The sequence below is a fragment of the Culex pipiens genome, chromosome 1, assembly GCF_016801865.2.
Source record: "Culex pipiens pallens isolate TS chromosome 1, TS_CPP_V2, whole genome shotgun sequence".
NCBI classification, from domain to species: domain Eukaryota; kingdom Metazoa; phylum Arthropoda; class Insecta; order Diptera; family Culicidae; genus Culex; species Culex pipiens.
In genome coordinates, this window is record NC_068937.1 from 25,422,764 (window position 1) to 25,436,779 (window position 14,016).

Here is a 14,016-nt window from a genome sequence, read left to right on the forward strand (position 1 = left end):
GTAAACGTTGTAACTCTTATAAGAAATGCAGGCACAATAATTTGTTTTCTGAGATTTTTTTTTATAGTCCCCCCCCACTATTGCCTTTGATGATTTTTTTCGGTCTAATTTCTGCCATTTGACTGTTCTGCCGTTTGACTGTTCTGCCATTTGACTGTTCTGCCATCTAACTATTCTGCCATTTAATAATTTTCTGCCATTTAATTTTCTGCTATTTATTTTTTCTGCTGATCAACTTTCTGCCATTTAATTTTCTGCTAAATAATTTTCTGCTAATAAATTTTTCTGCTTATTAACATTCTGCCATTTAAATTTTCTGCTTTTTAATTTTTCTGCCTTTTGATTTTTCAGCCTTTTGATTATTCGGCTCTTTGACTTATTCTGCCAATTAATTTTCTGCCTTTTAATTTTCTGCTGATTGACCTTTTCCGCCATTTAATATTCTGCCATTTGACCTATTCTGCTATTTGACCTTTCTGCCATGTGATTTTCTGCCATTTGGCATTCTGCCATTCGGCATTCTGCCGATCGGTTTTCTGCCAATTGACCCGACCCCATCTGAACTTGTTTATCTCATTGAGGTGGAGGGCTCAAGCCGCAAAGCGCATGCAAACCAACTTAAGATTGTTCCACAAAATCGTTTTGTGCAAAAAAATAGTGTTGATTCAGAAATCTCAAAAAGCACTACTTCATCCTCTTGCTCAGAAATATCAGATGAAGAAGTCGACACGAAAAATAATAACCCAGACTTAGATATTTCAAAAAAGAGTGACAAACGAAAGTCTCTTCGCCGCTCAAAAAGAAAACGAAACTATAAACATACTAACCTGAATTTGGAAACATTAGTTAAGAAAAAGTGAAATCAAAATGTCTAATCTTAAGGGGGGAGATGAGAGGTAAGATTAAGAGAGGATTTCTAGAAGAGAAACTTCACTCTCCTAAGCTTTGTTCATACTCCAAAGTTACCAATAAACCAGTCTAAGCTTGAACTCGAAACAAGAACGACGTGTTATTTAATATCCGAAAGAGTCTTACAACCACGTGTCTAGATTAAGGTCGTAGCACTATAAACTATTGTCTTCCATATGTTTATAGGACCTATTCAAAAAAAAAAAAACTCTAGATATGAATATAAATACATGAATGATAAAAAGAAAGTAAAATTTTCGGACACTAACATTAGATGTTAGCGTTGACTATTGAAACAATACTTTATCAACCACCACGAGATGTAACAATGTAGAGCGATAGTTATTAGATCTTTTTAACATTCTTTCAATGTGTTGTTACTTAATAATTTTTCCTTCTTTTGTTAGTCAGTTGACTTTTGTGAATAAATTCTACCAATTTTTAGTAGGTATTCAAAGTAGGGCAAACCTTAAGAAAATAAAAAGCTTTTCAGAAATTCAATGTAAAATGTGTACTTTTTTGAGGTTTTCTCTTCTTTAAAAATACGCGATCTTTCATCAAAGTAATGGGATTTTATATAAGAATTTTCCCTTCTCTTGTTAATTCGCAATTCGCAATTTTCAGTGTAAGAACGGGCCTTGACCGATCTTATGCACCAGGTTCCCGACGAACACGCACTGCCCTTACACCTACATCCACCCTTGCTCTGAGTCAGTACGAGCAGCACGCTAGAACACGCCGCAAATAGGAAGGTTAACAGCTTTTGGTCACCAACGACGCCCGCCATGTCAGTTTGTAGATGTTGGATTAGGTTACCGCCACAAGTGCCAAAAATCGGAAATATTGTCAGAATAAGGAAATTGGTCTGGTTTAATCTTTAGACGATGATGATGCGACCCGTACAAATCGTTCTGAGCATAGATTTTTTTTCAACAATATAAAAACAATGACAATGAGGGTATAACACTCATAAAACGTAGTTATTTAATAGTTTAAACTGCTTTTATTCATTCCAAATCAAGTGAAATTTTATTCAAAATCATAAAAAGCCATGACGCATTATAATCATTCAGGATCCCGCTGTACATACAGCGGACTCTTCTTATTCATGTGGCATTGCTCGTGCGATTTGAGCTGGCAGTTGTAGAGGAAGCTTTTATCACACTTAGGAAAGGAGCATTTGTATGGCAGCGCGTCCTGAATCGCGTGTTTATTGTATTGATGCGCTCGGAGTCTTTCACGAGTCTCGAAGCTTTTGCCACAAAATTCACAACAGTATGCACGAATGGCGTGAAGTTTCTGGTGATATCTCAATACTTGTTGGTTTTTGTAGCGCATGTTACAGATGTTACACTCAAGGTAATCGTCTTTTGATACGTGTAATGCCTTTTTGTGGATGTTGAGTCGCGTTTTGTTGAAGAATCCGCTCGGGCATTGATCGCATTTAAAGTTGTGGTATTCCGGATGAACGGAATAATGGGCATACAAACTTGTTTGGCCGGAATAAGCTTTATCGCACAAGTCGCACTTGAATGGAAGATCCATTTCCCCTTGATTTCTCCTGCTGCAAGAATGCCCCGACAATTCCTCGGCCGTAGTAAATCTCTTGAGGCACAATGGACATAGAGCAATCTGCGTCGGGTCGATGATTTCTCCGTGAATGAACTTCAGGTGTTCGACCAAAGATTTCCACGATGTTAGCTGCTTTTTACAGTGCTTGCAGGTGTGAACAAAACTTTTTGGTGGGGCTTCTCCAATGCCGTGAACTTTAGCTTTGTGTTTCGCGAGATTAGCCTTATGATGGTACAATTTACCACACTGGTCGCAGCGGAGGTTTGGCGGCAACGAAGTCTTTGGTGGTAAACAAATTTTCGTAGGTGTTTCCGTACTTCCGTGTTCCTTGACCCGGTGCACGGCCAGATTGTATTGGAAGGCGAACGTTTTACCACAATGCTCGCATTCCTTCCTTGGGTACGGCATATTCCTAGGATGTCTCAGCCGTTTTTCCAACATTATTACGGGTTCCTTGGACACTGAAGATTCATTTGACACGGTGGCCTCTTGCGCTGGTTCAACGGCGGGAACATTCAGTTCGTACTCTCCCAACTCTATGATTTCTTGCTTAATATCTTCGTCTGCTAAAAGATCACCATTTATTAGCTCCTAAAAGATACGAATTTGAGTCATCAAGGTGTAACAACGACTGTTTACTCAATCTTACGGATTCTTCCTGTATGAATATCGTTTTGTAGATCACTGTACTCTCCTCCGGACCGATATTTCCCTCTTTCACTTCGGAATCATCTGTTTTCAGTTCTGCCATTTTTGGTAACTTAGAAGCTCGTTCGTCACACGTTCTTCAAATAGTCAAAAATCATTAAATTAAGATTTATTTTAAAGAAAAATGTAAATTCTTTTAAGTGTTATTTACGACGACGTTTGTTTTGACATTTAACGCGAGATGTAAACAATGCATACACGTTCATAGCAAATCCACTAGAAGTCATTGAATTATATCGCACGGAACTACCCAATTTAGGGTATGGCTAGTACTAAAGCAGTCGAGCACTATGCTGTCCGATTTTACGCAAGTTTTAAGAAAACATAGCAATTTTTTTAGATACAATAGAGGTTTCTACGTGCGCATGTATAAGGCTTTCTAGGCCCAGTGAAAAAAATATAATTTAACTCAAAAATGACGAACTCCTCGTCACAGTGTCCTGATGCAAACAATGATCGAGCTGTAGCTGTCACAGCCCTGCGAAGTATGTTGGCTGACATATCGGGCAGTCAGTCAAAAAAACTAGCTAGAAGTCGCCTGACAAAAAAACTTTCGCTAGAAAGAGATAGGAAACCTGATGCAAACAAACGTCCAGCTGTCATGTAAACATACTTTGAATGTGTTGGTAAATTTCTGACTAGAAAGCCTTATTGCGTGTACGTACACGAAAAAGATTGAGGTTAAATTTTGTCCGGCCAGCAAAATCAGATGGTGCGCTAGTGTGCGTACGGGAAACGTCATAAAGCTCTATAAAACGGTTTGGCGATTGACGCCAAAGCAGACGATTTGGGCGATGCCTCGTCGTCGCTTGCTGCCGAATTTTCACAAACTCAGCTCCGATTCTTGGTCGAATGGTCGCCACCACAGTTGAAGCATTTTGCTTTAGATGTTTTCGTTGATTGTGTTGGAAGATTGAGTTTTGTGCTCACCCTCGCAGGTTGCACAACGACTCTTCATGAAACGGTTTTTTCCACCATGCCCAAACTGCAAGCAGTTCGAACATTGCGTCACGTCACGGTGCATTAGACGATAACGATCCTACCGATGAAGACCGCATCTTTTTCTTGCCTGACACGTCACGTCTGACTCCTTGCTCTGCCAAAGACTTCTTTAAAAACACAATATCAAGAAAAAAATGTACCGCAAAAATCGAAAAATACTAAATAAAATCAAAAATTTGCAATTCGCAATTTTCAGTGTAAGAACGGGCCTTGACCGATCTTATGCACTAGGTTCCCGACGAACACGCACTGCCCTTACACCTACATCTCACCCTTGCTCTGAGTCAGTACGAGCAACACGCTAGAACACGCTTTGAGTGTTCGTGCCAGGCATGCACACCTACTTTTCCGATTACGCATTTGAACTCGGCCGGGGGTGGTACATTGCGTAGGGTTTGATGTAAGTATAAGCGCCTAACCATTTAAAATGTGTCTATCAACTTTCATTGAAGCAGAAACTGTTATATTTTTAGTTTAAATTCAAAAACTAATTGTTATTTACTGTGTATTGTTTTCTCCTGAAATCTTCCCTATTGTTGAGTTGTGTTTATCTGTTGCTATTTCTTTTATCGCGGTGTTTTGTTACAATATTTAAGTCCTAAGCATTTTAGAAAAGTTTTTCAAAAGTACAATACTGCCCATGATCGCAAAAATGTCCCATATGCATTTTCATCACTTTTGAGTTATTGTTGCAGTTTGGTTCAAAATCGTGTGCTCTTTCTAAAGAGCCTATAACATCCAGTACTTTGTTCAAGAAATCGGGAGGAAATCCAGTTATTTCGTGTAAACTTAACACGTAGCCTTATGTGTGGGACAAACTTCAAATGCGTTTTTCTCAGTTTGCTGTTTTTGCATATGGGACATTTATGCGAACATGGGCAAAATAGTAATAGTAATTTGTGTTAACACAAATATTGTAAAAAATCAATAGTAGAAGAAAGATAGTAATTTATGAAGTAGAAATTAACAATAGTTAATAAATATAGAGGTAACAAACAAGCTTAGATTGTATTGAGGGCAATTTACAGGGAAGATAAGAAATTATTAAAATAGATAAATAAAGAAAAGGCACATGATAAACAAAATTGACATCGCAGCCAAATTAAGGGAAAGCAGACAGTTTGTTACAGCAGCATCAATTGGTAAAATAGAGTGGAAAAGCATTGAGAAATAAGAGAATCAAATAAGTATAATCGAAATCAAATGGAGGATAGTAAACAGAAGCCGTTTTAGAAAATTAGTGAAACAAAATAAACAGAAGATAGCTGTTAGCTGAAATGGAAAGAAGAGAAACCCCGTTCTGCGATGCTCAGGTACATCCACAGCAGTTGACTCAACATACTGCGAATCAAAACAATACCGTCTACAATCACAAATTACTTCCCTTTCCCACATTGACGCGCCCCTTTCTTCTAGCCGTCTCTACTCTGACCCTCGCTGGTCAAAGGTTTACGATTCGTTTCCACAGGCCACCAGCTAGGTTACACCTTGTCATCATGATGACTAAACCAAGCCAACGTGGAGGCAAGGGGTTGGAAACTCTTAGAGCTATAATTATTATGTTACCCAGTATATCAAAATATATGTTAGTATACTTATTATTTCCTTTACATATTTCCAGTATACTTATCAATATACTGAGAGTATCTCAATATACTAACCGTTTATTGCTTTTCAGTTAGTATACTAACAAGTATACTGGAATATCGTTAGTATACTCAGTATTCCTAAGTAATATTAGAGTTTCCAGCCCCTTGCGTGGAGGTAAGAAAGACAGACAGTTCGTCACTTTTTAGTTTGACTTTGACCAACCAACTGGGTACAAACTAAAAAAGTGTCAAACGAAAAAGTGACCAACCAGCGGGGGTTGAGTGTAGTACATATTTTATTTATTTTTTTTTATTAAATAAACAAAAAAGTTGGTTCATCCACCGACATATTTTTTTATCAATCAAAACAAGATGGAACAAACTTGGCTTACACACTGATCGAGTAATACTAAATTAAGCTTGACAGAAAAAGGCAGAGAGAAAAAGTGCGGCGAGAGTGGAAATCACTCGATTCGGTTTAGTCACGGGTATGAATCTTCAAGCAATTTCAATATGGCGACTTGTATCAGAAGAATGTGAAGCATTTTCGCTATAGCGCTATCGAGAAATTAAAAGTGAGAGTGTGTGCGTGCAACATGGAGTTAAACTTTTCGAAGTGCCATGGAAAGCTTCACAGCAACTGCATAGAAAGTTTAACTCCATGTTGCACACACTCTCATTTTTAATTTCTCGATAGCTATCGAGAAATTAAAAGTGAGAGTGTGTGCGTGCAACATGGAGTTAAACTTTTCAAAGTGCCATGGGAACCTTCACAGAAACTGTACAGAAAGTTTAACTCCATGTTGCACACACTCTCACTTTTAATTTCTCGATAGTTCTCACTGTTCTGAGTGCACGTCCGCAAACATAGACCACACACATACTAACACAAAGCGCCACCAAGAGACAAAAGGTGATTACGAATATTTTTGACACTTTCGTTAAAAATATGCGGTTTTGCAAAAACAAATAACAAAACCAACTTTTAAGTGTAGTTCGACTGTCAAACTTGTAATTCGTTGCTGATCTGTTCGAAAATTTGTTAAAAATAATAATTTTTTTTTTGCAGCACCCATTTTGGACGGACATTTCTGTTGTCACCTTCTGGTTCCTTGGATTGGCCATGGATAATTTCACAGTGTAATAAACAGGGCAGCTACCACCACGTGGCGCCACTGTTCCGAATGAGAAAATGATACAGATTTATCAGACGAGTTTCAATCCCGTGGTTTAGTGCTATAGCGACAATATATATGTCGCCGCGGCACTAAACCGAATTGAGCAGGTTTAACTCTCGCGACGATTTTCTGTCGTGAAATATCTGTCAAGCATGTTTAGGTGATTTTGAATCAATGTGTTTGCTTTTTTTGTTTTTTTTTGTTTTTGTTGAGAAAAACGCGGCTGATTTTTTTCTGATTTGCCGAGGAAATGGAACGCTTTAGATTAAATTATTGTTTAAAATCTTGGTTTTTAGTTCTGCTACCACTAGAACTGTTTCAATTGGGGTAATTTTTGAAGGTCAGTCGGTTTTCAGCTTCAGAAAAAGACGCAGAATGGAAAAAGTCTTGGTTAAGTTGCTGATTGCGGATGGATTCCGTCTGAATAAAACAAAAACAAGTGGCCATAATTGTCGAGGGCCTCAATCCGGTCCGTTCGGGACCATCGGGAAACTTTAGCTGATGCGGGTTGTTGCGGGTGCCGATTGAGTAAGCTCTAGAATCAAAATGGGAAGACCTAGCCACCAATTTGAAAATCAAAAGCGCCGTAATTGTCCTCTCCAAGTTAGATATCATGAAATGGTCCATCTGGTTGATCGAATCCGCGCTCACAGAACGCTTTCCGGTAGATCTTCGTGATCGATTCCGTGCTCCGTGTAAGTCGCGGCGCGAGTCTTTTCGCAGCTCAAAACGCACAGTACGGGATTTGACAGCGCGCGTTTGCCGAAAGTGCGGCGCGTCGATTTTTGAGGCTGGTTTGCCGCGTGTCTTTTTGGGGAATACGTGCAATATGGAACAGATAAAATGCGAAGGTCGTCAAAACGTGAACTGAACCGGTAGGAAGGTTAACAGCTTTTGGTCACCAACGACGCCCGCCATGTCAGTTTGTAGATGTTGGATTAGGTTACCGCCACAAGTGCCAAAAATCGGAAATATTGTCAGAATAAGGAAATTGGTCTGGTTTAATCTTTAGACGATGATGATGCGACCCGCACAAATCGTTCTGAACACAGAATTTGATGAAACACAATATGCAAACAAAAAAAAACGTGTGAGAGAGAGGATTAGCTCAGCGAGTCTGAATGTGATGGCGCTGGTATTAGGAGGAAATTTCTGAGGGCACTTATAAATCCCAGTTATTTAATAATTTATTTATTCCAAATCAAGTGAAATTTTATTCAAAATCATAAAAAGCCATGACGCATTATAGTCATTCAGGATCCCGCTGTGCGTACAGCGGACTCTTCTTATGCATGTGGCATTGCTCGTGCGATTTCAGCTGGCAGTTGTAGAGGAAGCTTTTATCACACTGAGGAAAGGAGCATTTGTATGGCATCGCGTCCTGAATCGCGTGTTTATTGTATTGATGCGCTCCGAGTCTTTCACGAGTTTCGTAGCTTTTGCCACAAAATTCACAACAGTATGCACGAATGGCGTGAAGTTTCTGGTGTCGTCTCAAGACACGTTGGCTTTTGTAGCGCATGTTACAGATGTTACACTCAAGGTAATCGTCTTTTGATACGTGTAATGCCTTTTTGTGAATGGTAAGTCGCACTTTGTTGAAGAATCCGCTCGGGCATTGATCGCATTTAAAGTTGTGGTATTCCGGATGAACGGAAAAATGAGAATATAAACCATTTTGGTCGTAATAAGCTTTATCGCACAAGTCGCACTTGAAAGGAAGATCCATTTCCCCTTGATTTCTCCTGCTGCAGGAATGCCCCGACAATTCCTCGGCCGTAGTAAATCTCTTGAGGCACAATGGACATAGAGCAATCTGCGTCGGGTCGATGATTTCTCCGTGAATGAACTTCAGGTGTTCGACCAAAGATTTCCACGATGTTACCTGCTTTTTACAATGCTTGCAGGTGTGAACAGAGCTTTTTGGTGGAGCTTCTCCAATGCCGTGAACTTTAGCCTTGTGAGTCGCGAGATTAGCCTTATGACGGTACAATTTACCACACTGGTCGCAGCGGAGGTTTGGCGGCAACGATGTCTTGGGTGGTAAACAAATTTTCGTAGGCGTTTCCGTACTTCCGTGTTCCTTGACCCGGTGCACGGCTAGATTGTATTGGAAGGCGAACGTTTTACCACAATGCTCGCATTCCTTCCTGGGGTACGGCATATTCTTAGGATGCCTCAGCCGTTTTCCCAACATTATTACGGGTTCCTTGGAAACCAGGGCTTCACTAGACACGGTGGCCTCTGGGGCTGGTTCAACGGCGGGAACATTCAGTTCGTACTCTCCCAACTCTATGATTTCTTGCTTAATATCTTCGTCTGCTAAAAGATCACCATTTATTGGCTCCTAAAAGATACGAATTTGAGTCATCAAGGTGTAACAACGACTGTTTACTCCTTATTACGGATTCTTCCTTAATGAATATCGTTTTGTAGATCACTGTACTCTCCTCCGGACCGATATTTCCCTCTTTCACTACAGAATTATCTGATTTCAGTTCTGTCATTTTTGGTAACTTAGAAGCTCGTTCGTCATAAAGTAATATTTATTTTAAAGAAAATGTGACTTCTTTTAAGTTTTATTTACGACGACGCTTTTTTTTGTTTTGAAATTTTACGGGAGATGTAAACAATGTTTACACGTTCATAGCAAACCCATTTGATGTCATTGAATTATATCTTTCGGAGCTACCCAATTTAGGGTATGATTTCACACATGCGTTTCAACGGCAACGGATGCAGATTTGGAACCACCCGAACAGACCCCGCTCCTATAGACGCCGAAGCAGGAAAATTCACGTCCGTGAATGCTGGTGGTGTTTTACGACGATTTGGTTGGTGCCTCGTCGTCGCTTGCTGTCGAATTCCTACAAACTCAGCTCCGATTCTTCGTCGAATGATTGCCACCACAGTTGAAGCATTTCGCTTTCGATGTTCTCGTTGATTGCGTTGGCAAGCTTGAGTTTTGTGCTCACCTCCGCAGGTTGCGCAACGACTCTTGATGAAACAGTTTCTTCCACTATGCCCAAACTGCAAGCAGTTCGAACATTGCGTCACGTCGCGGTGCACTGGACGATAACGTTCCCCTTTCGCGAGAAGAAAAGGTACAGTTCGACGTCGTCGTGCTATCTTTTCCCGTCGTTCAACTTCTTCCTACTCGTTCACGTCCACAGCGAACTGGTTTGAGCGTACTTGCACAAACTGCCTGGCTTTGCACGTAACACATTGTCACGCTATAACTTCTTCAAATTTACCGATCCTACTGCACCATGGTGAGGACCGCCTCTTTTTCTTGCCTGACACGAAAAGTCTGACTCCTTGCTCTGCCAAAAATCTCGGGTATTCATTTTCTGATACCCGACAAGTACCGGCAATCCGGGAGCAAAGTTTTGAATGCGTGTTTTGGAGATTATTGGATGTCTGCTCTGGTTGGGGAGAGCAAACATGGACAAAAATTCCAAAATTTCAAAAAATCGAAGAGCACCAAAATTGTAAAATTTAAAAATAATCAAAAATTCTAAATTAGGTTTATCAAATTCATAGTTTTTTTTTATCTGTTTTAATTTGTTAAAGACTTAGAAGAATCATTTTAAATTTTGTTTTTTTTTCGTTCTATTTTTGAAAAAAAACATCCTTTATTTATTTATTGATGTTTAGCCTTCTTTTGATTATGTCCTGTAAACAAATGCAAACATTGAGTATGTCCGTCTCACACCTCCATCGGATTAAGCGGGATACACTAAATGTTTACATTTGATTATAGGACGTTTTCAAAAAAGCCTAGATTTTAGTTTTTAAATTTATATTTTCGTCAATTTTATAATTTTTTTCAAGCTTCTATTTTGTACGAGTTTTCTAGGCTGATACAAATTTTATTTAAATTTTATGTAAAATGCATTTTAAAACACTTTTTCCATGTAAATGTTGAAACTACAATATTTATATTTTTTTTGTCTCAACTCAGGCTAAAGCCGAAGGTCAAAAACTTTGAAAAATACAGTAGTTGTTCGGTAACTGGGCGTTGTTTAACGGGGCGCTCGATAACTGGGCCGTAGCCCAGTTAAAAAGCAGCCAAACTTTAAAAAACCAAAACAAACGAGGGGTAATGGATGCAAAAATCATATTCAATAAATAAAAAAACTTTTTTCAAACATTTGTTTAATTTCAAGTTACAATTAAAGAAATATGAAAAGTAAGCATTCGCAATTCGCAATTTTCAGTGTAAGAACGGGCCTTGACCGATCTTATGCACTAGGTTCCCGACGAACACGCACTGCCCTTACACCTACATCTCACCCTTGCTCTGAGTCAGTACGAGCAACACGCTAGAACACGCTTTGAGTGTTCGTGCCAGGCATGCACACCTTCTTTTCCGGTTACGCATTTTAACTCGGCCGGGGGTGGTACATTAAGTAGGGTTTGATGTAAGTATAAGCGCCTAACCATTTAAAGTGTGCCTACCAATTTTCATTAAAGCAAAAACTGTTTTATCTTTAGTTTGAATTCAAAAACTAGTTGTTATTTTACTGTGTATTGTTTTCTGCTGAAATCATTCCTAGAGTTGAGTCGTGTTTATATGTTGCTATTTCTTTTGTCGCGGTGTTTTGTTACAATTTTTGGTCCTAAGCATTTTATACAAGTTTTTCAAAAGTACAATAGTAATATTTGTGTTAATTCTTTAATCATTTCAAAATTTGAGTAAGGGCTCGAACCTCATTTGTTTGAAGAAAAGGGTGAAGATTGAAAACAATGGACAGTGAAGGAAATATACTATGTAAAGAATCAAAAGTAAAAGAAAGATAGTGATTTATGAAGTAGATAAAGAAATTAACAATAGTTAATAAATAGAGGTAACAAACAAGCTTAGATTGTATTGAGGGCAATTTATAGGGAAGATGAGAAATTATTCAAAGAGATAAATAAAGAAAAGGCACATGATAAACAAAATTGACATCGCTGCCAAATTAAGGGAAAGCAGACAGTTTGTTACAGCAGCATCAATTGGTAAAATAGAGTGGAAAAGCGTTGAGAAATAAGAGAATCAAATAAGTAAAATCGAAACAAACGGAGGATAGTAAGCAGAAGCCGTTTTAGAAAATCAGTGAAACAAAATAAACAGAAGATAGCATTTAGCTGAAATGGAAAGAAGAGAAACACCGTTCTGCGATGCTCAGGTACATCCACAGCAGTTGACTCAACATACTGCGAATCAAAACAATACCGTCTACAATCACAAATTACTTTCCTTTCCCACATTGTCGCGCCCCTTTCTTCTAGCCGTCTCTACTCTGACCCTCGCTGGTCAAAGGTTCACGAGTCGTTTCCACAGGCCACCAGCTAGGTTACACCTTGTCATCATGATGACTAAACCAAGCCAACGTGGAGGTAAGAAAATAGGACACTTGCAAGGAACCAGAGCCATGCTGTTTTGTCCAAACAGCACTACGGATGTAGTTGGGCTCCTTTCGGGATGTTCCTCGCCTAGGTGTGTCAACCGACGAGTATTATCAGTATCATGCACCTTTGGCCTGCATTTAAAAAAAAAAGAAAAAAAAATAAGAGGTTAATAATTTAAGAGTTTAACATTTGAATAATTTACATAATCAATGGTTTAAAAAATCAATAATTTAAAAAAATGGAATTTAAGAGTTTAATAATTTAAAAATTCAATAATTTGAGAATTCAGGAATTAAGGAATTTAATTAAGAATTGAAGAGTTCAAGCAAGAATTGAAGAGTTTGCAGCATTTGAGAATGTATAAAAAATATAATTTTTCAATTTTGTCTCTTTAAATTTTTAAATTCTTAAATAAAAATTAGAATATTTTTTTTTTATTTTTGAATTCCTTTTTTTTTTGTTTTGTAGTTTAAATTTTTAAAATTATAAATTCAGGAAATTTCGTATATTTGAATTTTTGAATATTAAAATACTTGAATTTTAAAATTTTCAGATAAAAAGAACTATAAAAACAGAAATGTTTTGAATTTAAGAATTTCTGAAACTTCGAATTTTGGAGCTTTATTTTTTGACTATTTTGATCTTTTATTTTTTTTTAATACTGGAAAAAAATCTTTCTACGGGGTAGATTTTACTAAAATTCAAAAGCATCAGTTACGTCGAATCAAGCTCATATTTGTGATTTGAGCACAGTACGGCCACCGAAACAAGCCCCAATAATCATTTTTGTTACATCCTAATGTATAACTTCGAGAAATGTTTGACATATGATTCACAGGATTAAAATTTGAATGGATCCTTTATAAAATAAACACTACATAAGGTTAAAAAGAACATTACTAAAAACTCAAAAGATATTAAAAATACGCAAAGCCAGTAAGGCCGTTGCAAATATTTTTCAAAGTTTTTTGTCTCTTTGTTGCGTTGGGTTCGTAAAAGTCCAAGGAAGGTTCTTACGCCAACAAGTGACAACTTTGGCCACCCTGGAACCGATTCCGGAAAATCTGCAGATTGTATGGGAAAAGCTGCGTAAATTCAAATTTTGATCACAGGTTTGCTGAATAAGCAAACAAGCAAGAAACGTCAGAAAACCAAAAACAGAGCAGGACGAAGTTTGCCGGGAAAAGCTTGTACACTCAAACCCCGATGGTTTGACACCAACTGCTGTCAAACGAACGGGATCACTTTTTAGTTTGACACCCCTTTTACACGGAGTTCACACACACTAACAAGCGTTTATTTTGATAGTGTGCGTGAGCGCCGTGTAAAAAGTGACAGTTCGTCACTTTTTAGTTTGACTTTGACCAACCAACTGGGTACAAACTAAAAAAGTGTCAAACGAAAAAGTGACCAACCAGCGGGGGTTGAGTGTAGTACATATTTTATTTATTTTTTTTATTAAATAAACGGGTGCGGGTGCCGATTGAGTAGAACCAAAATGGGAAGACCTAGCCACCAATTTGAAAATCAAAAGCGCCGTAATTGTCCTCTCCAAGTTAGATCATGAAATGGTCCATCTGGTTGATCGAATCCGCGCTCACAGAACACGCTTTCCGGTAGATCTTCGTGATCGATTCCGTGCTCCGTGTAAGTCGCGGCGC

The 14,016-nt window shown here is 38.4% G+C and overlaps 2 protein-coding genes across 2 annotated transcripts; both read right to left on the reverse strand.

Annotated features, from left to right (window-relative positions):
- Positions 1-1,080: 1,080 nt before the first annotated feature.
- On the reverse strand, positions 1,081-3,443 carry LOC120427214 (zinc finger protein 624-like). The gene is made up of 2 exons (XM_039592072.2): positions 3,131-3,443; positions 1,081-3,072 (listed from the first exon to the last, which is right to left on the reverse strand). The coding sequence occupies exons 1-2, from the start codon at positions 3,230-3,232 to the stop codon at positions 1,975-1,977; spliced, it is 1,200 nt and encodes a 399-aa protein (XP_039448006.1). The 5' UTR covers positions 3,233-3,443; the 3' UTR covers positions 1,081-1,974.
- A 4,700-nt stretch (positions 3,444-8,143) lies between these two features.
- On the reverse strand, positions 8,144-9,575 carry LOC128092301 (zinc finger protein 429-like). Its single transcript, XM_052706371.1, has 2 exons — positions 9,364-9,575; positions 8,144-9,305 (listed from the first exon to the last, which is right to left on the reverse strand). Exons 1-2 carry the CDS (start codon positions 9,463-9,465, stop codon positions 8,208-8,210), a joined length of 1,200 nt encoding a protein of 399 aa, XP_052562331.1. The 5' UTR covers positions 9,466-9,575; the 3' UTR covers positions 8,144-8,207.
- Positions 9,576-14,016: the final 4,441 nt, after the last annotated feature.

Excerpts from the sequence above, each read along its gene's own strand:
- LOC120427214 (XM_039592072.2), bottom strand. The coding sequence starts at position 3,232 with ATGGCAGAACTGAAAACAGATGATTCCGAAGTGAAAGAGGGAAATATC. Across the intron at positions 3,073-3,130 it reads TATTCATACAGGAAGAATCC|GAGCTAATAAATGGTGATCT; the intron begins GTAAGATTGAGT and ends CGTATCTTTTAG.
- LOC128092301 (XM_052706371.1), bottom strand. The coding sequence starts at position 9,465 with ATGACAGAACTGAAATCAGATAATTCTGTAGTGAAAGAGGGAAATATC. Across the intron at positions 9,306-9,363 it reads TATTCATTAAGGAAGAATCC|GAGCCAATAAATGGTGATCT; the intron begins GTAATAAGGAGT and ends CGTATCTTTTAG.